General features: G+C 36.5%; 1 protein-coding gene across 3 annotated transcripts in view; it reads right to left on the bottom strand.

The window, feature by feature from the left end:
- The window catches only part of LOC149071120 (cGMP-dependent 3',5'-cyclic phosphodiesterase-like), a 95,021-nt gene extending 70,455 nt beyond the window's left edge, over positions 1–24,566 (bottom strand). For 2 of the 3 annotated variants that reach the window (XM_089248152.1, XM_089248154.1), the window contains exons 1-2: positions 24,031–24,566; positions 16,468–16,529 (exon numbers count right to left, since the gene is read on the bottom strand). In XM_089248152.1, coding sequence (XP_089104278.1) covers positions 16,468–16,529; positions 24,031–24,155 — 187 coding nt within the window. In that variant the 5' untranslated portion in view covers positions 24,156–24,566. The remainder of the gene's footprint in view (positions 1–16,467; positions 16,530–24,030) is intronic. The other variant, XM_089248153.1, reaches the window with a different exon arrangement.
- Positions 24,567–24,815: the final 249 nt, after the last annotated feature.

The raw sequence follows: 24,815 nt of genomic DNA, 5'->3' as shown, positions 1-24,815 counted from the left end.
TTAGCCAGAGGTCCAACTTCAGCCGACCACAGGTTTGGTTCTCAAACCTGGAACAGCGATACTGATGAGACGGCCAGGGACCTCTAGACCCTGATGCAGATAACGATACCACTACCAGGTGAACCATCGTGTTTCTCCATATGAATATTTTTGTTCTTTAGTGAATATTTTTGTGCTTGATCGCAGTTTTATCTCGGTAACTATAACATGATCCCACCCAAAGGTAACATGCATCACCGGGGCAATGCCCGGATGATTGATGAGTTCTGGGTCCTTAGGGACATTTTCCAGCACGGCCCAGGTCTTTGACCATCTGCTTATATCTCTTCGTTCAGACAGAGCGGCGGGTCATGTTCTGGTTAGGAGGAGGTCCTTAGGGACTCAAGCGGGGGATACACACTACCATTATTATACGAGACTGAGCAAAGACGTCGACATTCTCCTCAATTATTCAGCAAGAAAATTTTCCGTGGTTTTTATTCAAACATATACTGTACAATCCAGGAATTTGAGAATATTGGCCACAAAAAATTTCCGAATATCAGAATAGACACCACATAAATTCCTAATAACTCCATTCCGTGAACTAAATCTGAAACAAAATTCCGTGTATTGACATAAGCATACACAGCGGTGTCTTCAAAATGCGATTTGCACCTTCGTAATATACCTGCCATGAACATATTTCTATAATTTCATGTATATATTCATGTAAATATTTTTATATGGAATTGACTCTATATAGGAGGAAGTATGGAAGAAGGTAAGGGAATTCCATTTCCAGAAAATGTATTTTTCGTAAGGTTTATGGTAAAAAAAAGGAATGCCTTCGCGTTATATTTTGTTTTCGTTGCATAAATCTCAAGTACATTTTCGTGTTCGAGGGATTTTCGGGGATTTTCTTATTTCAGTCGATGTTTTATTTATTTTTTTCTACTTGTTTTTTTGGCGGATACAAGATTTGAGTTGTTCCTTCACGGATAAAACTTTGGTTCATGGGAAAAAAAAACAAATTTACGTGAATTATAAGAATTTTCTGTAGGTGAGAAATACCAAAGTGCTGTATAGGTCTCGGTAGTGATTTAAAATCGCACTTAAAGCATGAGAGGAAGCAGGAGAAAAAAAAAAACATATATGAAAAACAATCCACACACAACACACATTTTTAAGAGGAAAAACATGGCTTGCATTTTTGAAAATCGCTATGTTCAAAAATTTAGGTACAAAATACAACATGCTATGAAACTCATTGTCGAAGTTGGAAACATTTAATGCTACGCACTTTTTTTGAAGATTCTGGAATAGCTTCAAGTTTTGAAATAGTCTATCGTTTAAGGCGGTACACATATATACAAAAATCGACTAAGGATTGTACTGAGAACATACAAAAACATGCAGAAAAAATATACATTTTCACAAAAGTTAACAAAAGTATCTGATTTCTCTCATGTTCAACACATTTCTTAACGTTAAGAATCATTTAAGATAAGAATATTTGAGTTAAAAATGTTAAGAATTATTTGAGTTGAGAGCGTTAAGAATCATTTGAGTTAAGAACGTTAAGAATCATTTAAGGCAGTAATTCCCAACGTGGGTGTTAACGCCCCCTGGGGGCGATGGAATGTTCCAGGAGGGCGGTAGAAGCTACGAGTATAACAGGATTCTATGGGACAAAAAAAAATTCCGAAGAAGATGGCGGTGGGACAAAAAAGGTTGGGAAACTATGATTTAAGGCAAGAATCATTTGAGTTCAGCATCATTCAAGTTAAGAATGTTAAAAATTATTTCAGTTAAGAACGTTGAGAATCATTTGTGCTCGAGCGCAACCCGAAGTCAACAATTTTTTTTAAACATTTTCGTAAAAAAATTAAAATATTCTAAGAAAATACCTTCCCTAGGCCTTTTCTAAAAAAAATTTAAGTGCTTTTTGAAAGTTTCTAACTCAAAATTTTCTCTGGAAGAAATTCCTTGCTACCAAAGGTAGATCCTATGTGCCCCCAGATTGTAAATAGATCAATACGGGATCGCATATGCCTCTACTCACCGTTCAAAACCCATTCTGTAGTTACTACGCTATCCAAATATACATTCTTCAAATTATTGTTGAAACAGGAAAAGCAATTTTCGTCCAACACATTTTTTTTTACCATTTCGGGCATTTGCCACGAGCCATAACAAAAGTAGCTTATTGTGGAAGCAGTGTTTTCTTTCACTCGTGCATCAATTCGATAAACATCAGCTAAAGATTGTGCATTTGTATTGGGAAAAATGAACCGACACGAAAAACCCAGAAAACTAATTTAAGATGTATTTAGATGTTAAGGAATAAGTGATTATATAAATTCTGTTATTTCAATCACTGATCACGTGAATAGGTTTGATGAATTTCTCACTTCATTTATCATTCTTACCTGTGATTATGCGTAATTCTGAAAATGAGAGAAATTATATAAGTTCGATACAATAAATCCAAAATGAAATTTATGTTTGATGAATATGGAATTTCTTTTTTTTGTAATACAAACACAAACACTACAACAGACAAAATGCCCAACATGGTGGCTGAAAAAAGATAAGATGCCTATAAAAAACATGGTTGCCGAGTGTACATCAAAAATACAGGAACCCAAAAAGTGCAATAAAAATCAAATAATTATGATAAAATGTAAATATACATACTTTCCATAAAAAGGATTGGTTGTCTCATGTAAGTGCGGGTAGCTTTTCGAATTATCCCAACATGTTTATCGTATTTCTTTTTAAACGTATCAATCGTGTTAGAATTCACGACCCCGGAGGTAAGCTATTCCATTTATTAACAACCCTATTAGAGAGAGTCACAGTGGTGGTCGAGTGGTCATAGTGACGGACTCGCATCGCAAGGTCCCGGGTTCGAACGCCACAATGGTGGTCTACTGAAGTTGGTTTCTTGTGGTTCCCGACTTCGAGCCGATCTCCCAGTTAAAAAAAGCCTCGCCACAGAGAACAACAGACCTAAAAGCAATTCAAGTATTCAGTCATGACACTTCACTCCTGAAATGTAGATGGCAACACTGAAAAATCAGGCACAACACTAGATACGTGCTCAGACTGTTAGGTGCGGTGCGCACTCTTACACTTCCGGCACAAAACTCACTAGGTAGTAGTGAGTACTACTACCTAGTGACTACATATAGTTTTTTTACTACCTACTACATATAGTTTGGATGCTATCATACATCCTATCTAGCCGGATGCTATCACCCATGGCGATAGACTTGAGTTGTGCTCGATTTTGGGGAAAAAAGCCTATTACAGAAAAACTCCCTGCGACACAACACATCCTTGAATTGTCTCTTACCAATCGATACCGGTGTCCCCTTGTTGAAGCAGTTGATTGGCGGTGTATTATATTAATAACTCATGGTCCATTTTATACATCCCGTGGAAGATTGGAAACACTTCAATCATATATTATATCCCCCCGATATCTGCGCTCTTCCAATTGAACATTTGCAAAAAATCAAGTCTTTCATCACAGCTTAAGCCCCCGTGTGCCATCAAGAGCTCTTCTCTGCAACCCATCGACCAAGCAAACGTCCCTCTTTAGGTATGGTCTCCGAAACTTAACGGCATACTCAAATCCAGGGCGAACGAAGTCCCCTGAAAAGTGGAAGGATCACTTTAAGAGAACGCGGAGAGACCTGTTTTGAGGATGAAACAGCTTTCTATACGCTTTTTTCACCACTGCTGAAAACCTAATCCGCTCGTCAGTGAGGATTCCCAAATCGGTGATCCTAGTTGAGCCGAATCCGTGATTCTAGTTTTTATCGAACAACGTTGTTTGTTTTAATCAAATTTTATTGAACCTAAAACGTATCGTAGTTTAAAAAAAAAATTCATAATAGAGTTTTTACGGGACGCAGCTTCGTATAGAACGCATGAAATTTTCATCCAAGAACCAAAATTTTTATTAAAATTACATTTTGTGCTTCTAGTTTATATTCAGCTTTCTTTGAGAATTTTGTAATGCTACTGATTAAACATGATACCCAGAAAAATGTTCATAAAAGTTTATTAGGTCCGTATTACACTATAAAAGTTTGATGAAAGATCTCTTACGAAACTTGAAAAAAAAACCAGCCAATAAGCCTATTGGTTATATTCGAGCAAATGCCACAGATAAGATTAGTGGTTGCATTTTCAAGTTTTATAAAAGAACTTTCATAAAACATTTATAGTGTAATCCAGGCCTTAAAATATATATTGGATATAACTTATAAACATGGTGGGTACTATCGACGGATAATGACGGATAATAATGACGGACGCGATTCTTTGTGAAAACTAACATGGAAAAGTGTTCTCAGTTTTTTTTGATTTGCCCAATAATTATGGAGTTATAACGCAATAAAAACTGATGACGTCACTTTCGAATGCTGCCAAATTCACCGAACGTGCACCAAACATACAACTTAGGTGTTTTTTAGCTAATAATAATCCTATAGCCCCGAGAGTAATCAAGAAAGCTAAATTTGTGTGCAAACCAGTTTTTCCCATTGCTCTCAAAAGATTTGACTTAACAGTGAAGGAAACAAAATTACCACATTTTAACAAAAAAAGTGTTGACTTTGGGAAAACAATTTTTCCAATAGATCTCGTTTGGGTAACAGTTTACAAATCTGGTGATAAATTTTCCAATATGATAGGGCGAAGGTAACACGTAATAACAAGGTAATAGCATCACTCCACACGAAGAGGGAAAATCGCCAATCGTGAAAGAAAATAAGTGTTCTTGGCTTCTAACAGGGGTGAATATTTCGATTCATTTTCAACTCGCTGCATGGGGGAAATTTTTTTTTTCGTTTGGTGTTTAGCGCGTAACTGACCATTGGAAAATTAACACGTCACAAATTTTCAAAATGTTATAAACCCCTTAATATTCTTCCGATACTAAAATGGAGAAAATAAATTTCCGTATTAGTTTTTCACGAGAAATCACTTGCGCAATTATTGGGCGGTCGATGGTATCCAACCCGTACAAGGAATTTGTACGGGTTGGATTTTGTACACTTTGAATTTGCCGTAAGAGCTAGAAATTATTTTCAAAAGCTATATAAACTGTCTTATTACGGGAAATTACTGTATTAATGAGAAATTCATTTCCTTCCCCCCCCCCCAAAAAAAAAGTTATGAAATAGTTATTACGTGGATGATGTCACTCTCCGCTATCCATACAAAGGTTTTTTAACAGCTGGATGATGTGAAGATATATTTTTGAAAGAAAGAAAATTCAACTGCCCCCTGCGGGAAATCGAATCAACGTTCTTTTACTTTCCGGGTGAACGCCCTAGGCGCCACTAGACTACAGAAGCAACGGATATCGCAATCTTTCCATGGAGTTCGTGTGCACTGAATGAGACCTAACTCCAAAGCTCACAACTGTTAACAATGCAACCAGATGGCGACTTATCCGAGGATGTGATGTCACTCTCCGCTATCCATACAAAGTTTTTTTATGTGAGCTTTGGACTGAGTTAGGTCCGACCGTCCATGAACGGTCCCGTTCAGTGCACACGAGCTCCAAGGAAAGATTGAGATATTTGTTGCCTCTGTAGTCTAGTACGTCCACCCGGAAAAATGAAAGGACGTGGGTTCGATTCCCCGCAGGGTCACAGTTGAATTTTCTCTCTTTTCAAAATATATCTTCGCTTCAGCCAACTGTGTTAAAAAAACCTTTGATTTGTTGTTACTCTATGAAGATGTAGCCATCATGCAATTCTGATGTGTGCGAGAAGAGGAAAAAAATTGTTAGAAATGAGAAAAATTAACAGATTTTTCAAATTAAATAAAAGCTTTAAAAATTCAATTTTTTTTTCATCACAACATTTAATAACGAAAAGATAATTATAATTATTAGAAAAAACTCATTTCTTTGGCCATTAACATGCTAAATTTTTCGATAAAATATTCCCCCTACCCATTCATAATAAGATTTAAAATTTTCTTATGAAGTTCCTAAAAAAAGAGAAGAATTCACGCGGAATATAATCCAATTAATGCGAAATAAAATGGATAATCCCTGCTATAAAAACCCGAAAATGACGTACATCGTGGAGAGATATACGCCAACGTCTAATCACGACGATATTGGAACTGTTTGATGCATTTGTTATTAAATATGAGACAAATATCTAACTAAGAATGATTAGCGTTCCTTAGAAATTACTGGAATCTATTCGGCAACAGCAATTAGCCGTTCGAGTCAACTCAGTAATCCGATTGAATGATCCCATCAGTTGGAAATCCTTGTCCAAAACATTCCTCGAGATGCCTCTTTAATTAAACGTTCGAAAATTACTTGAACGGCGAGTTAAGCCCTTCCGTTTAAACTCGGTGCCATAGATACAGTGGATTTCAATATTAAAAATCAAAAATGACATTGCATATCTTGATGTAAAATTTCTGGAGGAATCGGAGTGAAAATTTTCTTGGGGGAGGGGGAATCGACATTTTACTGGCAAACATTAATTATTTTAAATAATAGCGATTCGATTTCATCTCTGACTTGGGTATGACTAATTGATTCAAAATTTCTGAAATATTCATAGAAATTGGAAATTATGTGCTATTGAAAGAGCAAAATAAATCAAATCTCCATTTATTTGGATTTCAGTTGCCATTACATTTTGTATTGTTGAGAATTGAGGCAGTCTGTCACCATTGGATGGTTTACTACCTTGTTAGCTATAGAGAAATACGGCTTATATAAGTTGCTGTGGTTTACCAACTCCCCAAGGTAGATTTCTTTGGAAGTGTCTCTACACAAAAATTAGTCAGAGCCCAGAAAAAATTGTATATTTATACATCTGTCACTTTCACTACCGACGTGGGATATAGATAGCAGCATTTCGAACAATAAAACTTTCCGGATACACCCATCCTTCGGGAACGCTTCGATATCTCTCTGAGATAGGAAGCGGGGTGTGTCCGGTCTTCAAAGGTCAAAGCATTTCGAACACATAGCATGCACACCTTGAACAAACATGAAATGCTGGGGAAACACACACACGTACATACATGATACTTTCCAGCAAAGACCGCATCCTCCAGAAATGTACAGCGTGTAGCAAAAATGTGCCTAGATACGCATGTATTCAAGGGTGCTGCCATCTACCTTTCAAATAAAGTAAACTTTTAGTGAACAAGATGAACAATTGGGGAGGGATATATATCTTTTTTGGATATATTGCAATGCATTTTAAATTGCTGTTGATCATGAGCGCTACAACTTTCATTGAATTTTGCTCATATAAAATAAAAATTCAAGGTTTTATTTTTGCCATTTTCACTTCAAAATATGGAAGAAGGATGGCAGTGCCAGTATAAAACGAAATAAGCATAATTCTGACAACATAAATACGTTACGGCCACACATTATTCAAAACATACATTACGGAATGCACCAGTTTGTTAGAATTTCTCCAGAGGAATGTGTACGAGGTGCATGTACGGTAAAGTGGTAGGAGTTCTCGTTGAAGCACCCAATTGTGTGTTTGTGTTTCAACCCAAAAATTGTGTTTGATTTCGTTCTCGCGAGTAATCTGACTCCACATGGTTGACTCCCTCATCCCCCAATTGCAAGCCAGGGCTATATAGTAAGGGCTGTTTCATCACTTTGCAGTCGCGCTAACCGCATTGGCTCAATGGGCGTGATTTCTGAGCTGCTGTGCGACGGCACGGCCCAACTACTTTTATAGAGACCATTACAAACGTGCTTTATTGACGTAGCTTATTTTACATTTTAGTTAGCTTATTTCACTATTTTAAGTGAGAGATTTTTCGTTGTTTTAGTGCCATGGGTATGCGCGCGTAAGCTAAGAAATGAATTATATTTCCAAGAAATAGTTGTTGAGTAGTGTGTGTTGTGTTATAATGTCTTTTGATATTAGCATTCAAAATAATAATAATAATAACTTTAAACATTGTATATCGGGATTTTTTTTTTAATATTTGCTTCCCATGTTTTTATGGTGCAGTTGGTTATCGGTAATAAAAAAAGTGTCAACAATTCTAAAACCTACACTTAATGCAAATGAAAACAAAGAGATAATTAAAAGTAATCGGGCAGTTGAAAAGATAATTGAAATTATCTTGAATTGGCTTTCAGTCAACCCAACAAAAGTTAACTAATGTACGGGAAACAACTGAAAAATAGATTCAAGAGAAATATTCTTAGTGGAAGTTACCTCATAAGCAAATGCAAAACTTCTTATTTTAAATGTTTAAATGGCTGAACGAAGCAAGGCAATAAGGGGCCATTCAAGTATTACGTCAGCAAATTTTTAGTTATTTTTTACCCCCCCCCCCGTCAGCAAAATTTCGTCAGCACTGCCCCCCCCCACCTCCTAATAGTGGAATCAGAAACGGACTCGGGAAGGGGGGCATAGAGGGCACGCGCACCTCCCCCCCCCAGACGAAAAAAAAATTTTTTAATGTAAAAAATAAAAAAATTAAAATTTTGATATATACCTTTATATGCTATTATAATCGAGATTTCTGTTAATTTCAATGCTATTTGAAGGGTGAGAACCCAACATTTCTCTTTATGAAATTCATTGCGACCCACCCTTTAACCCATATATGGTAAACCCTTGACCCGCAGATCAAATGGGGCCCTGAAGGTTATCGGATGTGGCTTGCTCCCTCAAACCGAATTTTGTAAAAATGAACTGGGCGGCACATTTTTAGAGATCGCTTAAATGACCCGTGGCACAATTCCGGAGCATTTAAGTGGCCCGTCCCGTGGCACATTTTCAGATCACTGAAGTAAGTCGTGGCACATTCAAAGATCACTTAAGCAACCCGCGACACAATTCCAGAACACTTAAACGATCAGTGGCACATTTAGAGATCTCTTGAGTGACATGCGACACAATTTTAGAGCCCTTAAACGCCCCCCCCCCTCCCACAGTGCGGTTCTACATCACCCAAGTTACCCGCGGAGCATTCCCAGATTACTTAAGCGATCCGTGGCATAATTACGGATCGCTTGAATCATGCGTTGCGCAGTTCTAGAGCATTTGAAGGATCCGTGAAACATTTAGAGATAGCTGAAGTGTCTCTGCAAGGGATTTATCATTAGGGAGAATGTTAGTTCAGGTGCCCACAAACTAGCGAAAGATTTTTCTTGTTTTTGGCGCACCGAGTAAGATGCATTAAGAATATTTCATATTTTCATAGAGGGTGGTTGATGACGTAAACATCATCCAAACCCCTCTCCCCCCTTGTCATCAAAAAGCATCAAATCAGAAACCCTCCCGTCGATACTGACGTAATACTTCAATGATCCCTAAATATACAAATAGAAATGGAAATAATCGGAAAGATAATTTTGGAAAGAATACAGCAAAATGGGCAGTACAGCGAAAGTGCAAACTGCCGTAATTAACAAGGTAGCAAAGAGGGCGCACTCGGTTCTGCAGGCTAATGACGTCACGCGCAACGCCAGCTGGTACCGACTCCAGCGCGTCGTGAGACAGCCCTTGTTATATGGCCTTCTGTTGAACTACCCGAGAATGTTCAACAGTCATGTCTGACTTCATATATCCGACTCCATGGTTGAGTCCCTCAATCTTCATTGTACGCAAGGATTATCTTCTTATTCTTCATCATTCTTATCAAATTTAAGAGTTCGAGAAAATGTCAGAGGTTCCATATACATTTCATCTTATGATAGATATACGAGGTGCTTACGACTCGAAAATACAATAAAACCGCTCTGAACGGACACCCCTCAGATGCGGTCCCCTCCTCTTTTACGGGCAAACAATAATTTCCCCTTGTATAACAAAAAGATGAATTTCAAACCCCTGATTAACGGTCACCCCCACTCTTTTATGGACGAATTTTTTTATTCCGCCGGTGTCCGCAAAAAAGAACTTTACTGTATTTCATATCTCTGTTTTTTAGGCCGGGATTACACTATAAAAGTTCGTTTACAAAACTTGAAAAATGTAACCAATAGGCGGATCAGTTAAGTTCGCTCGAATGTAACAGATGTGCTTATTGGTTACATTTTTCAAGTTTCATAAAATAATTTTTATCAAACTTTTATAGTGTAATACCGGCCTTAGACTCACTAATAGTGCCGGAGTGTAAATCTCTGAGGCCGGAATTACACTGTAAAAAAGTTGTATAAAATCCCTTTTATAAAATTTGAAAATTTCCAACCAATAAAACTCATAGATTACATTCGAGCAAATGCAACCGATAATCTTATTGGTTGAATTTTTCAAATTTTATAAAATCAATTTTAGAAAACTTTTATAGTGTAATCCCGTCCTCTAATACAAGAATATCATTATGAATGCTGTGTTAAATCTGCCTTTTTCTTAATCGTTTCATCAATGTAAAAATCATAAAAAATTTTCATGTTTATAATAACGAGGGATTTCATTGACTCTTAGCGTCAATTTTTCTCATATCTTTGAGGTTAATTCAATTTGAATGAAAACACTCACGTGCAAATTCCTATCAAAACTTTAAAAAACATCTAAAACGTAATATTAATTGAATTTTTCCTTCGTGTTTAATAATACATATTCGTTAATAATACATATTGTATTATTTCAAATAAGTCTTGCAATTGTATGCAAATACTCGAATAAACCTAATTATTTATGTATTAAAGTCTTTGGTTTTATTTCAATGACAACGTTTTTTACTCTCACGTTATTAGATAAACTAATTAAAGGGTTAAAAATGTTTAATTAGAATATCATGTTTTTAAAAGGGAAGAAATTTTGTAGAATACAAGGTTTGTTGAAGACAAATCAAAAAAAAAAACTTCAGGAAAATCTGAAGGAATAATTTGACTTTAATTAATTAGGGGGGAAAAGAGTGTCGTTGACACAATTCACGAACGATAAAATAGCATGACATCAATGTAATTGGATAACAATTTATTTAAAATGGGGGGGAAATATTCGGTTCATCAAATGAGGCAAAAGATTTAAATTTCATTGAATCAATCTCACTTGAAATTCAATTTAAAATTCAAAATGTACTAAGTTAAAAATTTGAATGAAGTTGGTTTTTTTTGGTAAATCAAGTACACACGGTGACCCATAAATTTGCAAATAGTTTAAATGTGCATAAAACTTGAAGGAACTGGTATATTTAATGTGATTTTGCGATAAAGTTATACTCACGAAGATGATTTTTTTTTTCAAATACAGAAAAAATTTTAGTTCACATTTTTGTTGGTAGAGGGCACTGCACTAAATCCCAGCAGGAGTGGTGGCACCTGAACTTTTCTTCAATCTCTTCTGTGTCTGAAAAGTTCGTAAAGCTTCAGCAGGTGATTCGCGGATAAGGTAAAACAACTTCACCAATCGTGCTTCATCCAACAACGTCAGCATCACAGTGAAAACTTTACGTGAGTTTCAGTGACAGGAAAATTCAGAGATGAGTTGTTAATCGTACACCCTGCATTTTATAAGACTCTGATTTGCATATTTTTATTGATTTGCTTTCGTTCTGCGCCCTCCATCGACAAAGGTTTGAACTAATTTTTTTTTTCGTACCAAAAAAAGAAAATCCCTCTTCTTTCTAAAATTTTAAATAAAGGAATCGGAAGAGAGGGGAGAGAGACAGAGAGAGAGAGACATAGAGAAAAAAATTATTTACGAACTGATGGGACACCCTGTATTTATGAATGGGTCTTCCCAATATCATTTGATGGACTATACAGTTTCCTATGTTTCGAATCAATTTTTATTCAATAATAATAATGCCAAAGTGTTTTATCATGCGCACAAGGTGTTGATAAATTTTTTTCTTAATGTTTGAAAAATTGGGGAGGGGGAAAGTAAGTGTTAGAGACATGAAAACCATTGTACTGGCATATCATAGCATAGTAGTGGGCAAAGTACGGCCCGCTTAGAGGTTCTATCTGGCCCTCCCCAGATTTCAAAATTACAGATTAGAAATTTTCAATTAGTGTTTTAAAAAAATTCACGTAAGGGGATGATTCCTTTTTCGCATACGTAAAATAGTAAAATATAGTTGTGAGAATTTAAATAGAAATTGATTTAAAAACTTTCGAATATGAAAAAAGTGAAACATATGCAATTAAATATACATAAAGCTGTTAAGATATACTTACTGTATTCATTTCTTAACAGTTCTAGACACACATGCGCGCGCGAGCACGCAAGTGTATACAGGATGATTCAAAACTCAACGTACAAACTTTTAGGGGAGGTTGAAAACACAAAGCAGAATAACATGAGAATGTGTGACCGGAAACCCAAACCTGATCAGCTGGAAGATAAATGAAGATGCAGAAATGACAAGCCAATAATGGGTGGGAAAACTTTATTTAGCGGTAGTTTACACGAAGATAGTACGCGTACACGTTAAGTCTCACAACAAGTGCTCAAAGTTCTTACCATCCACAGTTATGCACGCTTTATCGCTAAATAAAGAGTTTTTACACCCATTATAGGCTTGTCATTTCCGCATCGTCGTTTATCCTCCATCAAACGAGGTTGGGGTTTCCGGCCATACATTCCTATGTGATTCTGTGTGTTTTATGTTTTCTACCTCCCCTAAAAGTTTGTACCTTGAGTTTTGAATCACCCTGTATATATATATATATATAAATAAAGGATTACCCACACCCTCATTGTCTCATTTGCAATGAAACAGTGCAGCGTTCAGAGCATACAACATATTCAACCACTTTATTTCTAAGCATAAAATTCCAATTACATTATTCCCCCCTCTTTAACCGGCATGCAGGGAAATTCGAGTCGCAGATTCTGGAAAATTCTTAAATACTGTATGTTATCTTGAAAATCCATTGAATTGGCTAAATGAATATTGTGAGGATAACCTCGCTTCTTCCGGCTTGTCTGGAACAAACCAGACCCCTAACACTCAAAAAGCTGATGTCCCTCAAGTTTTTCGACATGCCGGCTAATGCCAGGGAACGCGGAAGGAATCAATGTCCGAATATATTCGTTCATCCCGCCAAAATTTTTTCTTTTTGATTTTCGTCCTCTTCTAAAAAAATTGCCCATCACTGGCATGGCATATCAAAGCGAAAATGTGAACTAAATTTAAAATAAATCAATGATTAAATAGTATTTTAATGTATTTTAAAGTATTTTAATAGTATTTAAAATTTTAATAGTATTTTAAACTAACATGTTTTTTCGGAGCTTTTATAAATGTTAAGAAGAAGACCCCTTAAAAAAACGTACACTGCTTGCTATTAAAATATTTGAACTATGTTGCAAATAGTGGAAGCTCTTTAACAGCGCCATCCACTGTGTTTATGAACAGATTTAAAGAGGCGCCAATCGCCCTCAATAATAGTTTAAAACATAGTTTCTCAGATTTTTTTTCCCCTCTGATCAACCCCAAATCAAGTGAACCCATAGGATTCCATGTTAAATTTGTAGCTTCTATCGCCCTCCCCCGACCATTCCATCGCCACTAGAAGACGATATTGCCCACCATGGTAAACCATAGATACCCCACCGTCGCCACAGTGGTGGTCGGCTGAAGTTGGTTTTCTGTGATTCCCAACTTCGAGGCTCGAATGCGAGCCGAACTCATCGTTAAAAAGTCTCGCCACAGAGAGCAACAGGCCTACAACGTAAAATCTTCAATTATTACTCTCCACTCATAGTTAGAGGAATTGATAGCAGATGACAGCACTATAACTAGCATTACACAGAAACAAGCTTCAGGTTGACAACACGTACATGCACATTCCAACATGTACCAATTCGTTAGAAGTTCCGCAGAGGCATATGAACGAGGTGCACGCGTGATAAAGTCGTGGTAAATATAGATACAGATTCAGTTTAACGTCCTCTATGCCGGCTGTAAGATAAAAGTTTTCAAAAAATTCTTTTATAAAACTTTAAAAATGAAACCGATAAGCGTATCGGTTACATTCAACCAATAGGCTTATTATTATTTTTTTCAAGTTTTATGAAAGGTCTATCAAATTTTTTAGTGTAATCCCGGTCTTATTGGGTTTTAGGTTACATCTTCAGCATATATTGTTGGACATTGTTCTGGTTTGGGGGGGGGGAGGAAAGGTGCAGAGAGAAGAGCTACTACTACTACTACTAGTACTAAACCCACACATGCACCTCGTCCACATTCCTTTGCGTAGCCTCTAACGAATTGGTACATGCGGGAATGTGCGTGTACGTGTAGTGAAACCCGATGTGAAGTTTGTTTCTGTGTAATGCTTGTTATGTATAGTGCTGCCATCTTCCACCAGTTTTTCTAACTATGAGTGAAGTGTAATGATTGAATAATTTATCGTTGTAGGCCTGTTGCTCTCTGTGGCGAGACTTTTTAATGGGGCAGAGAAGAGCTGCGCCAGCTCTTGCTGGCAAAAAAAGGCTTGAGCTATGAAGAAAGACTTGATTTCTTGAATATGTTTACATCAGAGGAACGCGGGTGTCGGGGTATATGATCAAAGTTTTTAAAATTTTCAATGGGATGGATAGGAGGACCATGAGTTATTTATGCATACCGAGGTTATTCATATGCACCGTCAATCAATTGCTTCGACAAGAGGACACCAGTATCGTTTAGTAAGGGACAATTCCAGGTTGTGCTGTCGCAGGGAGTTTTTCTATAATAGGTTTGTTAATAACAAATGGAATAGTTTACCTCCGGGGGGTCGTGAATTCGAACACAATTGACACGTTTAAAAAGAAATACGGTAAACATGTTGGGGTGAATAGAGAAACCATCCATGCTTTGATAAGACAAACAATCATTTTTATGGGTAGTGTATTATTATGTAGTGTTAAAAATTAGTTTTTTTTGGCGATATATGCTTTTATATTGGGTTGCTGTATTTTGGTTATATTTGACATCCATATTCTTTTATGAGCCTCTTTTTTTCATCCACCTCGATGAGCAATTTGCCTTTTCTGGCCTTTGTGTTTGTATTTGTGTTTTTATAGCTATCGCCATAGAGATCAAAAGGCAGGACAAACGTGTGCAAAACAAAGAAACACAATACACAAACAGACACAGTATCAATCATAAGAAAGACACGAAAAAAAAAAATTGTGACCAATGGTTCCCAATAGGGGGGGGGTGCCTGGACCCCCAGGGGTCCACGGCCTAACTGCAAATTTAAAAAAAATGCCAAGTTAAAGGAAAATATAAATAAATAGTTTAAATGTGGAAGTGTTAATTAAATTAACGTGAAAAGCACCGCCGCAACATCGGTAGACTGCTGTAATAATATTGTTCTGTAAATAGTTGATAAGGTTTTGTTAAATCATATTGTTATGATTTGACAAAAATACATCTGTGGATAGAAGTATGAAACGTTATTTTAGTTCTTTTCCAGTCCGGAAGATGGCATTGCTGTCACATCACATATACTAAAACTGGATAGAATGTCCTCCATTGTTCGAGATTATTCTCGCTCTTAAAGATGCTGGGGTTTCTGCTAATATGAATGGAGGGGGGTTGAATGACAGATACCAAGATTTCTGAGGGGGTAAACGAACTGAAGTATTTAGGAATCGCTGGGGTAGACAAAAAAAATAAAAAATACGTGACATGAGCCAGACGGCTTTGACTTCAGAAGGAAGAAGTGTCGAAACTTGAATGCAAAATACACAAAATAATAATATATGCGGAGAGATACCACAGTAGCAAATTAATCTCTTTCAGACCCGAGTATTCAGTTTTTTGGAATTTTCAAAATGTTTTTACTCTTTCGATACTCGTAAAATGCATTAAAAACATAAATGTCAACAAATCTTTTTCTCAATTTTGTGAAGAAGTAATTCTCATTTCGCTCAGATTTTTTCAGCCAAAATGATGCAGGATATAGCCATCTTCACATACAATTTTTTCCACAATATCTTATTGCAAATTTTATGTAACAACTCACACTTTTTCCGGAGGCACATTCACCCCTGGAGAAGCCACCTTAAAATCCTCAGATGGTCAACTTATGTGCTGCAGCCCCCAAAGTTCATATTCACCATATTTCTAACTCAAAACATAAACAATCTTTTAAGTCAAGGCTCAACTCCCTGAAGTCAAAAGAAAAACAATTACATTGCGAAAACCCACAAATTTGTCGCACCAGGGTCTGAAAGGGTTGTAGAGAGGTTTTACTATCGTCACAAAAATCTAAATATTTCATCGCATTTTAAGATACATTCTGTGCCTATAGTGCAAGTGGATACGGAGAATCGAAGTCATTAATGCTGGTAATTGGCTCATACAGCATAGCGTTTCAGCCATCCTTCACTCAAGTCTAATTATTTCAAGTAATTGCAGCTCGAAGTCCATAACCCGCACTTAATACCAATTTAGAAACGCATGAATTTACACTGTATAAATATTATTATTCTGTAATAGGAAATAGAGTGTACGTGGTATATAACGAGAAGCAAATTGCTTTTTCGAAGCATCACTTACCGCAAAGCTTGAGAGCAAGGTAAGGGTCTACTTTGGTGATGGTCTCTTCTGTTAGGAAATTCCTATTTGGAGAAAATATTAATAGAGATTAGAAACTCGCAATATATTAATCTAGGACGGATGAGTAAAGCTAAGAGCCACATACTCATATACTAATGAGACGATATTATCCCCCACTATATTTGACAACCGATTTTCATCAAATACAGAGTAGTTGAATTCATATTAAATTTCCAATCGTATATCGCGAGTAAGGCCAGTCTTGAAGCGATAAACGAGTCGCGCGCAGATGTCTGTATTCGCAAAACTGATTCCATTGCACAGAAAGTACGAGAACTTCGTCGATTCGCAGCGACTTTTAGCTAGTGTTTTCCGGCTACAACAGCGGACGACAAAAATTTCCGATTGGAATGGGGTCTCGTGTCTCTTGCCGTATCTGCGCCGGCGCAGTGTGGTTATTTACTTTTTTCCGCGTCACCCGCTCCGCTTTTCTCCTCCTTTGGTCAGTTCTCTCTCTCTGTCTCCTTTATTTTCCCGCATGAACATAGAAGCTGAAATTTGAAAATTGCCATTCTTGGGTTGTAATAGTAATGCTTGGACACACCCCCTTTCCCACCCTCTAAGGGTATTCAGGTAGGTTGTTGATGATAAAAAGCAATCGATTAAACATATTTATTTATTATTTATTTGTCTACACTATATAAGAACGCCTTCTCCGAGTTCGTGTCATATGTCTATCATTGAATATGGACTGAATAAATTTTCATGAATATGGACTGAATAAAATTTTAGTTTTTCACAATATTTTTTCAAGATTGTTTAACGAACACACTCGTCTGTGTGTATCGAGTGCAGTCGCGAACTGAATAGTTTGTAGAGGTCGCTTTCTGTGGACGACGTGAAACGCCCTTTGTCGCCGGATTTAATGTCCGTTGTTGTCGCTCACGCAGCTTGCCGCGTGTTGTCGCTTCCAGTGGACGACCGGCCTAAGACAGCGTCGGTTATCGCGACAACTCGAACAGAACGTCGATAAGGTTCTGATCGACTTCTTATAAAACAATATTTATGAACCCCGCATTTAACGCCAACGAAATGAAACCTACTTCGAATATAACCACGCATTTTGTTCCAGCTTTCTTTTTTTTTACTTTCATTTTTGTAGTGTTTATTTTTCTCACGATATGAATATAAATTAGGTTCAATTATGCATTGACAAAATACTTATTTGCTTCTTATTATTTTTAAACATTAGTAAGAAAACGGATTCGTGGCATGTTTGTCGATGATTCTTCTGCCTACATTACTTGTCATAGAATAAATATAAGCATATTTTGCTGCATTCTTCTCTTTCAAAAAATGAGGTGGAGGCTAGAGTCTATTTCTATCATTGATCACGCTAATAAGGATCGCTATAATAAAGGAGATGTATAATCCATTAAGGTTTACAGTTGTACATAAGCTGAAACATAGAAACATTCTTGAAAAATGTGGGTCCTCCAGGTATCGGGATCCTCAAGGCAGGGCCACACTCATGTGAAGGCTAGCTCAATACGTTTCAAGGTTGGTAATGGGCAAGTAGTGTGGCCGCTCCACCATTGTCAATAATTGTCAAATGTTGGAGACGGGAAGGTATTGGAATTCTAGTCGAACAGAACTACCAGTACTGGAAGCAAAAGCAGGTTTCTCTGGAAGCAAATATTCGGCAAGGGAAATCGAGCAATTTTGGGCCAGTGTGTAACCAGCCTATGTTGCTGCTACAAAAGGAAATATTTGCGAATGGCTATCGGTCCAGGCTTGACACGATTGTGTGGCTCTGACTTTAACCTTATTCAAACTGTACATTCGTTATCTTTTTAAAGGCTTCGTCTTTTTTTCGAAGGGAGAATACATTCCAGAGCCTAAATGTACTCGAAAGGTCATTCATGTTTCTCGTTTTTATCGTTGATTGAAATTTCAAAGGTTAGTTGAAAATATCTTTATATGAATACCGACACCTGGGAGTGATGCGATCTTTGTTCATTCTGGCATTATTTATGTTAGCTTAGAACGAAAGCACCTTGAAATATATTTCCAACCGATTTCTTGAAGTCTTCAACCTCGGTTATAATGACATGAATTTGCTGTTTCTTGAATTTTGTTATAAACGAGTTTGAGCGTGATCATCCTTCCCTTTAATTAAAATATTAATTGTATGTAACAGATTCATTGTAGATTTTAAAAAAAAAACAATATAGCGCCTATGTTCAAAATTTCCTCTATATTTCGCTGTAATTCCTTATCTTCGGCAAAAGCTGAAGTACAGAGACCTAATTTCCCGCAACTAGTCGATAACTCCAAAAGTTATCGGTGCCTAAGGTGTGAGTGATCTGAGAGGGGACCGGGGACATTTCGCGAAGTAGTAGACTTTAGACTTGAACCGTAACACATGCAATAATATACATTCAACATTATTTACAGTCAGCTTCCTGACCATGCACTTAACACATCGAAAGCCATCTTAACGCAGAAAAAATAAAAGGTGATGTTATGAGGAACCACACTCCACATTACTTCTGGTTTCAAGATGCCTATTATTAACAGATGGTCACATAGTTTCAGAAAAAATTTGATGAGGCATCAGAGCAAAAAATTGTTGTGTCAGCTGCTTTTCCAAGAAACAAAACAGTTTCTGATACAGTTGACGCCGCTTATGAAAATCATGAATGATGTTATCACTCGGGTATTGTTGTGATTTTTCCGACGAACGGAAAAGACCAATGTCAGAAATGGAGCCTGAAAGTTCAGGCAAAATGTCTTGAATGCGGTTTTTTTTTCCTATTTTCGAACTTTTTTTTGTAAAAATACCTTTTATGAACTTTTCTTGCCATAAAAGTCTATTTTAACAATATTCACACTTTAACAAAACATTTCGTAATCAGTCCGTAGTATTCGCTTTGATCCAGGTGTGGAGCTGTTTTTGCGATGGCCTAGAATGAAGTCAAATGTGCGAGAGGGAAACAAACCCTTTTCTTGATCAGTTTCTTTAAATTGATCAGATTCAAATTATTTTTTTCCGAGAGGTTTTCGCATGCGATCTATGAAACGGATTGTACACTAAAAAAATATCATAATTCGTGGTATACATTTGATAGTTCAATCGTAACACCTCACAATGGCTGAAAAACAAAAATGCAAGAAGATTTTAGCTCAAATGGGGAGAAAAGTCCCGCTTTAGAATAGAATTTAAAAAAATGGAATGCTTGAACAATTTGCAACCAATTATGTGGGAAAGAAAAACTGAGTTGTCCCGTTTTACCAACGCCCCGTTCAACCAAACGGGATGTATATAGCTATCAGAAAGATCCCGAGTCCCAATGTTATCATTAACCGGTGTGCACTATATTAGGAAACTTCAGAAGGTTTTTGCCGAAGATAAGAAACAACAGTCAAAGAAAGAGGGGATAAAAGTGTTCGATTTAATTGATTCAATTTAATTTCAAAAGAATAAAAATCCTCTCCAAGGTAAGAGCTATCTCAGGACAGCTTCTTGGAGCTTGTCTCGCAGAAAAAAAGCTTTTTTTCATAAGTAGGGCTTGAATTGGAAAATGGCACTTACGTCTGGGTGAAAACATTTTGCCTTCGGTTCAATTATGCTTGAAAACCAAGTAAGATCGATAACAGGAACCCTGGGCCAGGCACGGGTCCAGAAGGTGCATCCCTTTGGATCCGATCCCTAGGTTGGAGTTCAGCGAGATTCCTTCATGTAGAGGGGGGGGGGGTTACGCATGGTCGTCTCAACATCATGGGTCACCGTCAAAGTGATGTTCTGGTGGGAGGGCATACTTAGCTGGAAATATAGCAGCTCACATATTTACAAACTTACATTTCAAAATCATAGGACCAGATCTCACCATGAGCCCCATGTGAATATGAGGGCCCGGGCTTTGCCTGCATGGGCTCATGGGATAAAATGAAACTGGTTCTTGGAAAGTTCTGCTGGATTCTCAAAGTAGAAACATTTTCTCTCACTATATTTCGCTTGGAATTTTGAATTCTTCACTGCTCTCCGTGGGCTCCCTTCACCACTTGTCGTGGCTCCCATTTTAATAATTGATTTTCACCCCCCGTAGAATATCCCAAGACTACAAAAAGGCCATATGCCCCCCCGGTTGAGAATTACTATTGTATACGACCAGTGGGCAGCTTTTTTTTTTCACTCTCCCGTATGGTATTCGGGAAAGATATAATTTTCCAAATTAAAAAAAAAGCAAGTAATTAAAAATAACATTCTGAATGTGAAACGTGAGCTACATCATAACTATTATAGTGAAATATGTAAAAAAGAGGTATAAAAACTGCGATCATGATTTTAAAGCAAAACAAATAAATAGATGGATGGAGGTGGGGGGGATGGCAATGGAAAATTTGATAGTAGTAACTTCAGAGAAAATTTTTAATGCGATAAATAAGAGTTAATCAAAATTTTGAGAAATTCCAAGGGTTACTGTGTTGAAGACTATTTCCTCCCTTGGTCAAAGTGCAAAATATGTGATGCTTTGAGGTTGTTTTGAGTGACAAATTCCCATTGTTAATGAAGGAAAGATACAGTATTTTCACGCATTTTCTGAAAATATCACATTTTCTTGTGAATTTTTTTTCCCTGAGTCACTGAAACGAGTCACTATTACTCCTGTTTTTAAAGGGGTGATAAAAATTCTCCGCTGAATCATAGGTCTATCTCAATTTTACCTGTTCTTTTCTAAACTTATTGAAAAATTCTTGCAATTAGAATATATAGTTTTTTTGTATTCTGTAATTTTTTTTTTGCTAAAAACCAATTTGGTTTTATAAAAGGACGAGGTGCTGAAAATATCCTTTTGGCCTTTTCGAAATTTATTTATAATGGCATTAACAAGAGCAAATTTGTGTCTCTGCAATATTTTTCATTATTATATTTTCCATTATTATATATTAACCATTATATTTTCATTCAAAAACTCAAATCCGCTGGTATTCGGGGTCATATTTTAAATTGGTTCACTTCATATTTATCTAATAGAGAAGAAAGAGTCAAATGCAGGACAATTTGAGTAATTATGTCCATATAAATAGAGAAGTCCCACAGGGATCTATATCGGGCCCTTTGCTTTTTCTGATTTTAATTAATGATCTGTGTAATTTAGAATTTGACGGTTCCATGATCACTTCTGCCGACGATTCTGTATTAATGTATTCATGTGATGATGTTGACAGTCTTAAGAATCATATTAACTACGATTTGATATTAATTCAAAAATGGTTCTATGCTAATGATTTAAAATTAAATTTACAGAAAACAAAATCCGTTCATTTCAATCTTATGCACTCTGATTTACATCTCAATCTTAAATTTCACGCCTTCGCTTGTGATTTTCAACCTCATTGTCATTGCGATTCAATTCAGAAGTAAATAGTATTAAATACTTCGGCTTAAATGAAGACAGCAATTTAAAATGGAAATCTCACGTTCATGAATTACTTAAAAGACTTCGCTTTGTTTTATATAACTATTATTATATAAGAAAGAGTTTCCGCTAATTTCTTAAAAGACCTTTACTATGCTTGGTTTTATTCACTTATAAATCATGGTGCAATCATATGGGGTGGTGATTATGAAACTAATTTATTGCCTTTATTTTCAATCAAAAAAAGAGTTTTCAAAATTTTGAGTCGGGGTCAGTCTCATTCTTCTACAATTTTTAAAACTCCACTTCCTTTGCGCCATAATGCTATTTTTCGAATTATTATTTTCTTAAACCGCAATAAAGTATTATGCAGTTTAAAAGAGCGAATACCTCATATGATTTAACGTATTTCTACTTTTAGGAAAGAAATTTTTCGTAAATATTTTTATTATTTAGCTCCGAAATTACAAAATTCACTATCACTAGAAATACTATATATATACCCACACCCGCGGCATTTAAAAAATCATTATTCAAATTATTAATTTCAATAGACGATGTAGACTCGTATTTTGAACTTTAGGAGGAGCAATAAAATTTATTCACTTTAGCTTTGCCACTTTCATTATGTATATTTTTCAATTAAGAAAAACTGTTCTTGCTTGTGTTGTCTATGTATGTGCGAGTTTCGTTTTTTTTCATATATTTTTCATCTAATGTTTTGTTTATTACATTTCTCGTCATGCATTAAGAACTTGTGTTGTTGTGTGTATGTTTCTTCGTTGTTAATTTTTATCTTTACGGTTTTTGCTTGACATTGGTAATTTTGTCTCGTTTATGTTGCGTATGTGTCTTCTTTTTAAATGTTTCTCTTCATGTCGTATGTTTTATATATTTTATTCACTAATTATCATGTAAGTTTTTAATCATCGCACAGGCATTACAGCCTCTGGATGATAAATATGTTTTACAAAACTAATGTTAAATCTGTGCATGTTGAAAATGAATAAATTTGATTTGATTTGATGTTAAAGCAAGTAGCCGAAAACCGAATACACACATATGAGTTTATAAGACAGCAGGAGCGTACGCATGATTGACCTTTGCAGGGTCACACCGGGTTCGGGAGGGTCACAATGAATTTTTTTCCGAGAATTCTCGGTTTGCATCCTTTAAAAGGCATTTTGAATTAACAGAAATTGATTCGGATAGCATATAAAGGTATTTTCTATCGATGTTTCAATCAGATTGGAAAGATATTCAGAAATATTTTTAATTTCTGATAGTCTTGGGGGCACGGGGCCGCTTTGATCCTCCCTGCGTACGCCTCTGGACTAAGGTGAATAGAATGACACTCATTTATGATCTATGTATGTTTTAAATAAATTTACATTGCTGGATACATATATGTGCATCAAATCACCACGAATTAATCATATTACTTCTTGAAAAATGTCTGAAATAATTCTCATCAAGTTAAAATCTGCAAGAATGGAATACATGGGATACATAAGGGTCTACTTCTTGACGAATGTCCGAAGTATTTCTCATCAAGTTAACATCTTTAAGAATGGGATACATGGGGAAACATAACAGCCTACTTCTTTACAAATTGACTGAAGTAATTCTCATCAAGTTAGTTTCTGTAAGAATTGGGTGCATAAGAAATCTGGATACATATGCATCAAATCACAACGAATTATACATGCTACTTCTTGTCAAATGTCCGAAGTAATTTTCGTCAAGTTAATATCTGCAAGAGTGAGATGGGATACTAAGAGCCTACTTCTTGACGAAAGTCCGAAGTAATTCTCATCAAGTTAATTTCTGTAAGAATGGTGTACACAAGATATCTGGATACATGTGCATCAAATCCACAAATTAATCATGTTACTTCTTGTCAAATGTCCGACGTATTCCTCATAAAGTTAACATCTATAAGAATGGGATGCATGGGATACATAAGAAATCTAAATACATATCACCACACGAATTAATCATGTCCGAAGTAATTCTCATCTAGTTAACATCTGTAAATGATCGAATTACTTCGATATTAAAAATAAACACGAGATGACATTGGGAACATCTATAGCGTGATAAAACTTAGTAAAACAAAGTGAAGGGGAAAAATACTTACAACTCTTTGGGCCTGTAACCCAAGCAACCCAATATCCACTCCAGGGCACGGAACATGCGAGTGTCTTTCTTCTCCGCGTTGCAGCGGTGCCGCTTACCACTCAGCGGCAAGGTGATGCGACGCATTTAGAGAACAACACTGACTTTTTCCCACACAAAACACACACTAAGTAAAGAACAAAAAATATATTAAACACATACACCCAAACCGGGCAAGATACGACTAAGTGCGAGCAGTACTTGATGATACGAGACGTGTACGTACATGCATGCGTACGTACGGCAAACACACACCGACATGCGTGTCCGTCATCAGCGGGACGATGGGAAAAAAAAGAACAAACTGAAATTGGAAGAGACCAGGTTCGGAAGAGAGAGAGAGAGAGAGAGAGATGTTACATCTAGAGAGAAGTTATGGACGAGGAGACCGTGTGTGGAGTGGAAGAGTTAAAGGCACAAAGAAAAGTATAAAAAGGAGAGTGAGAGGGATGATGCTCTCCATGTCCTCCGTGTGTTGTATTTATTCGCCCTCCACGCAGGGAGACGACGCGCAAATCTTCGGAGCATGAGCACAAACGCGTCACAACTAACGAATCAATACTGGCTCGTAAAGAGACTGAGAGAGAGAAAGAGAGAGTCTGAAACGTGCGCTTTTTGCCCGATCTAGATTAAAAATTGATGCCAAATAAAACATGCTACTCTCCTTTATCTCTCTCTTCTTATAAAATTTCCTTTTTAACTTTGAGTTTGCTGCAGCCACTTTCTATATCGGGGGTGGCCAACTTC

Source organism: Pholcus phalangioides, unplaced genomic scaffold, assembly GCF_987345545.1.
Source record: "Pholcus phalangioides strain wild (caught in Gottingen) unplaced genomic scaffold, Ppha-v1.0 ptg000019l_1, whole genome shotgun sequence".
In the NCBI taxonomy this organism is placed as follows: domain Eukaryota; kingdom Metazoa; phylum Arthropoda; class Arachnida; order Araneae; family Pholcidae; genus Pholcus; species Pholcus phalangioides.
Note: the sequence above shows the minus strand (reverse complement) of the source record. Positions and strands in the feature narration are given on the sequence as shown.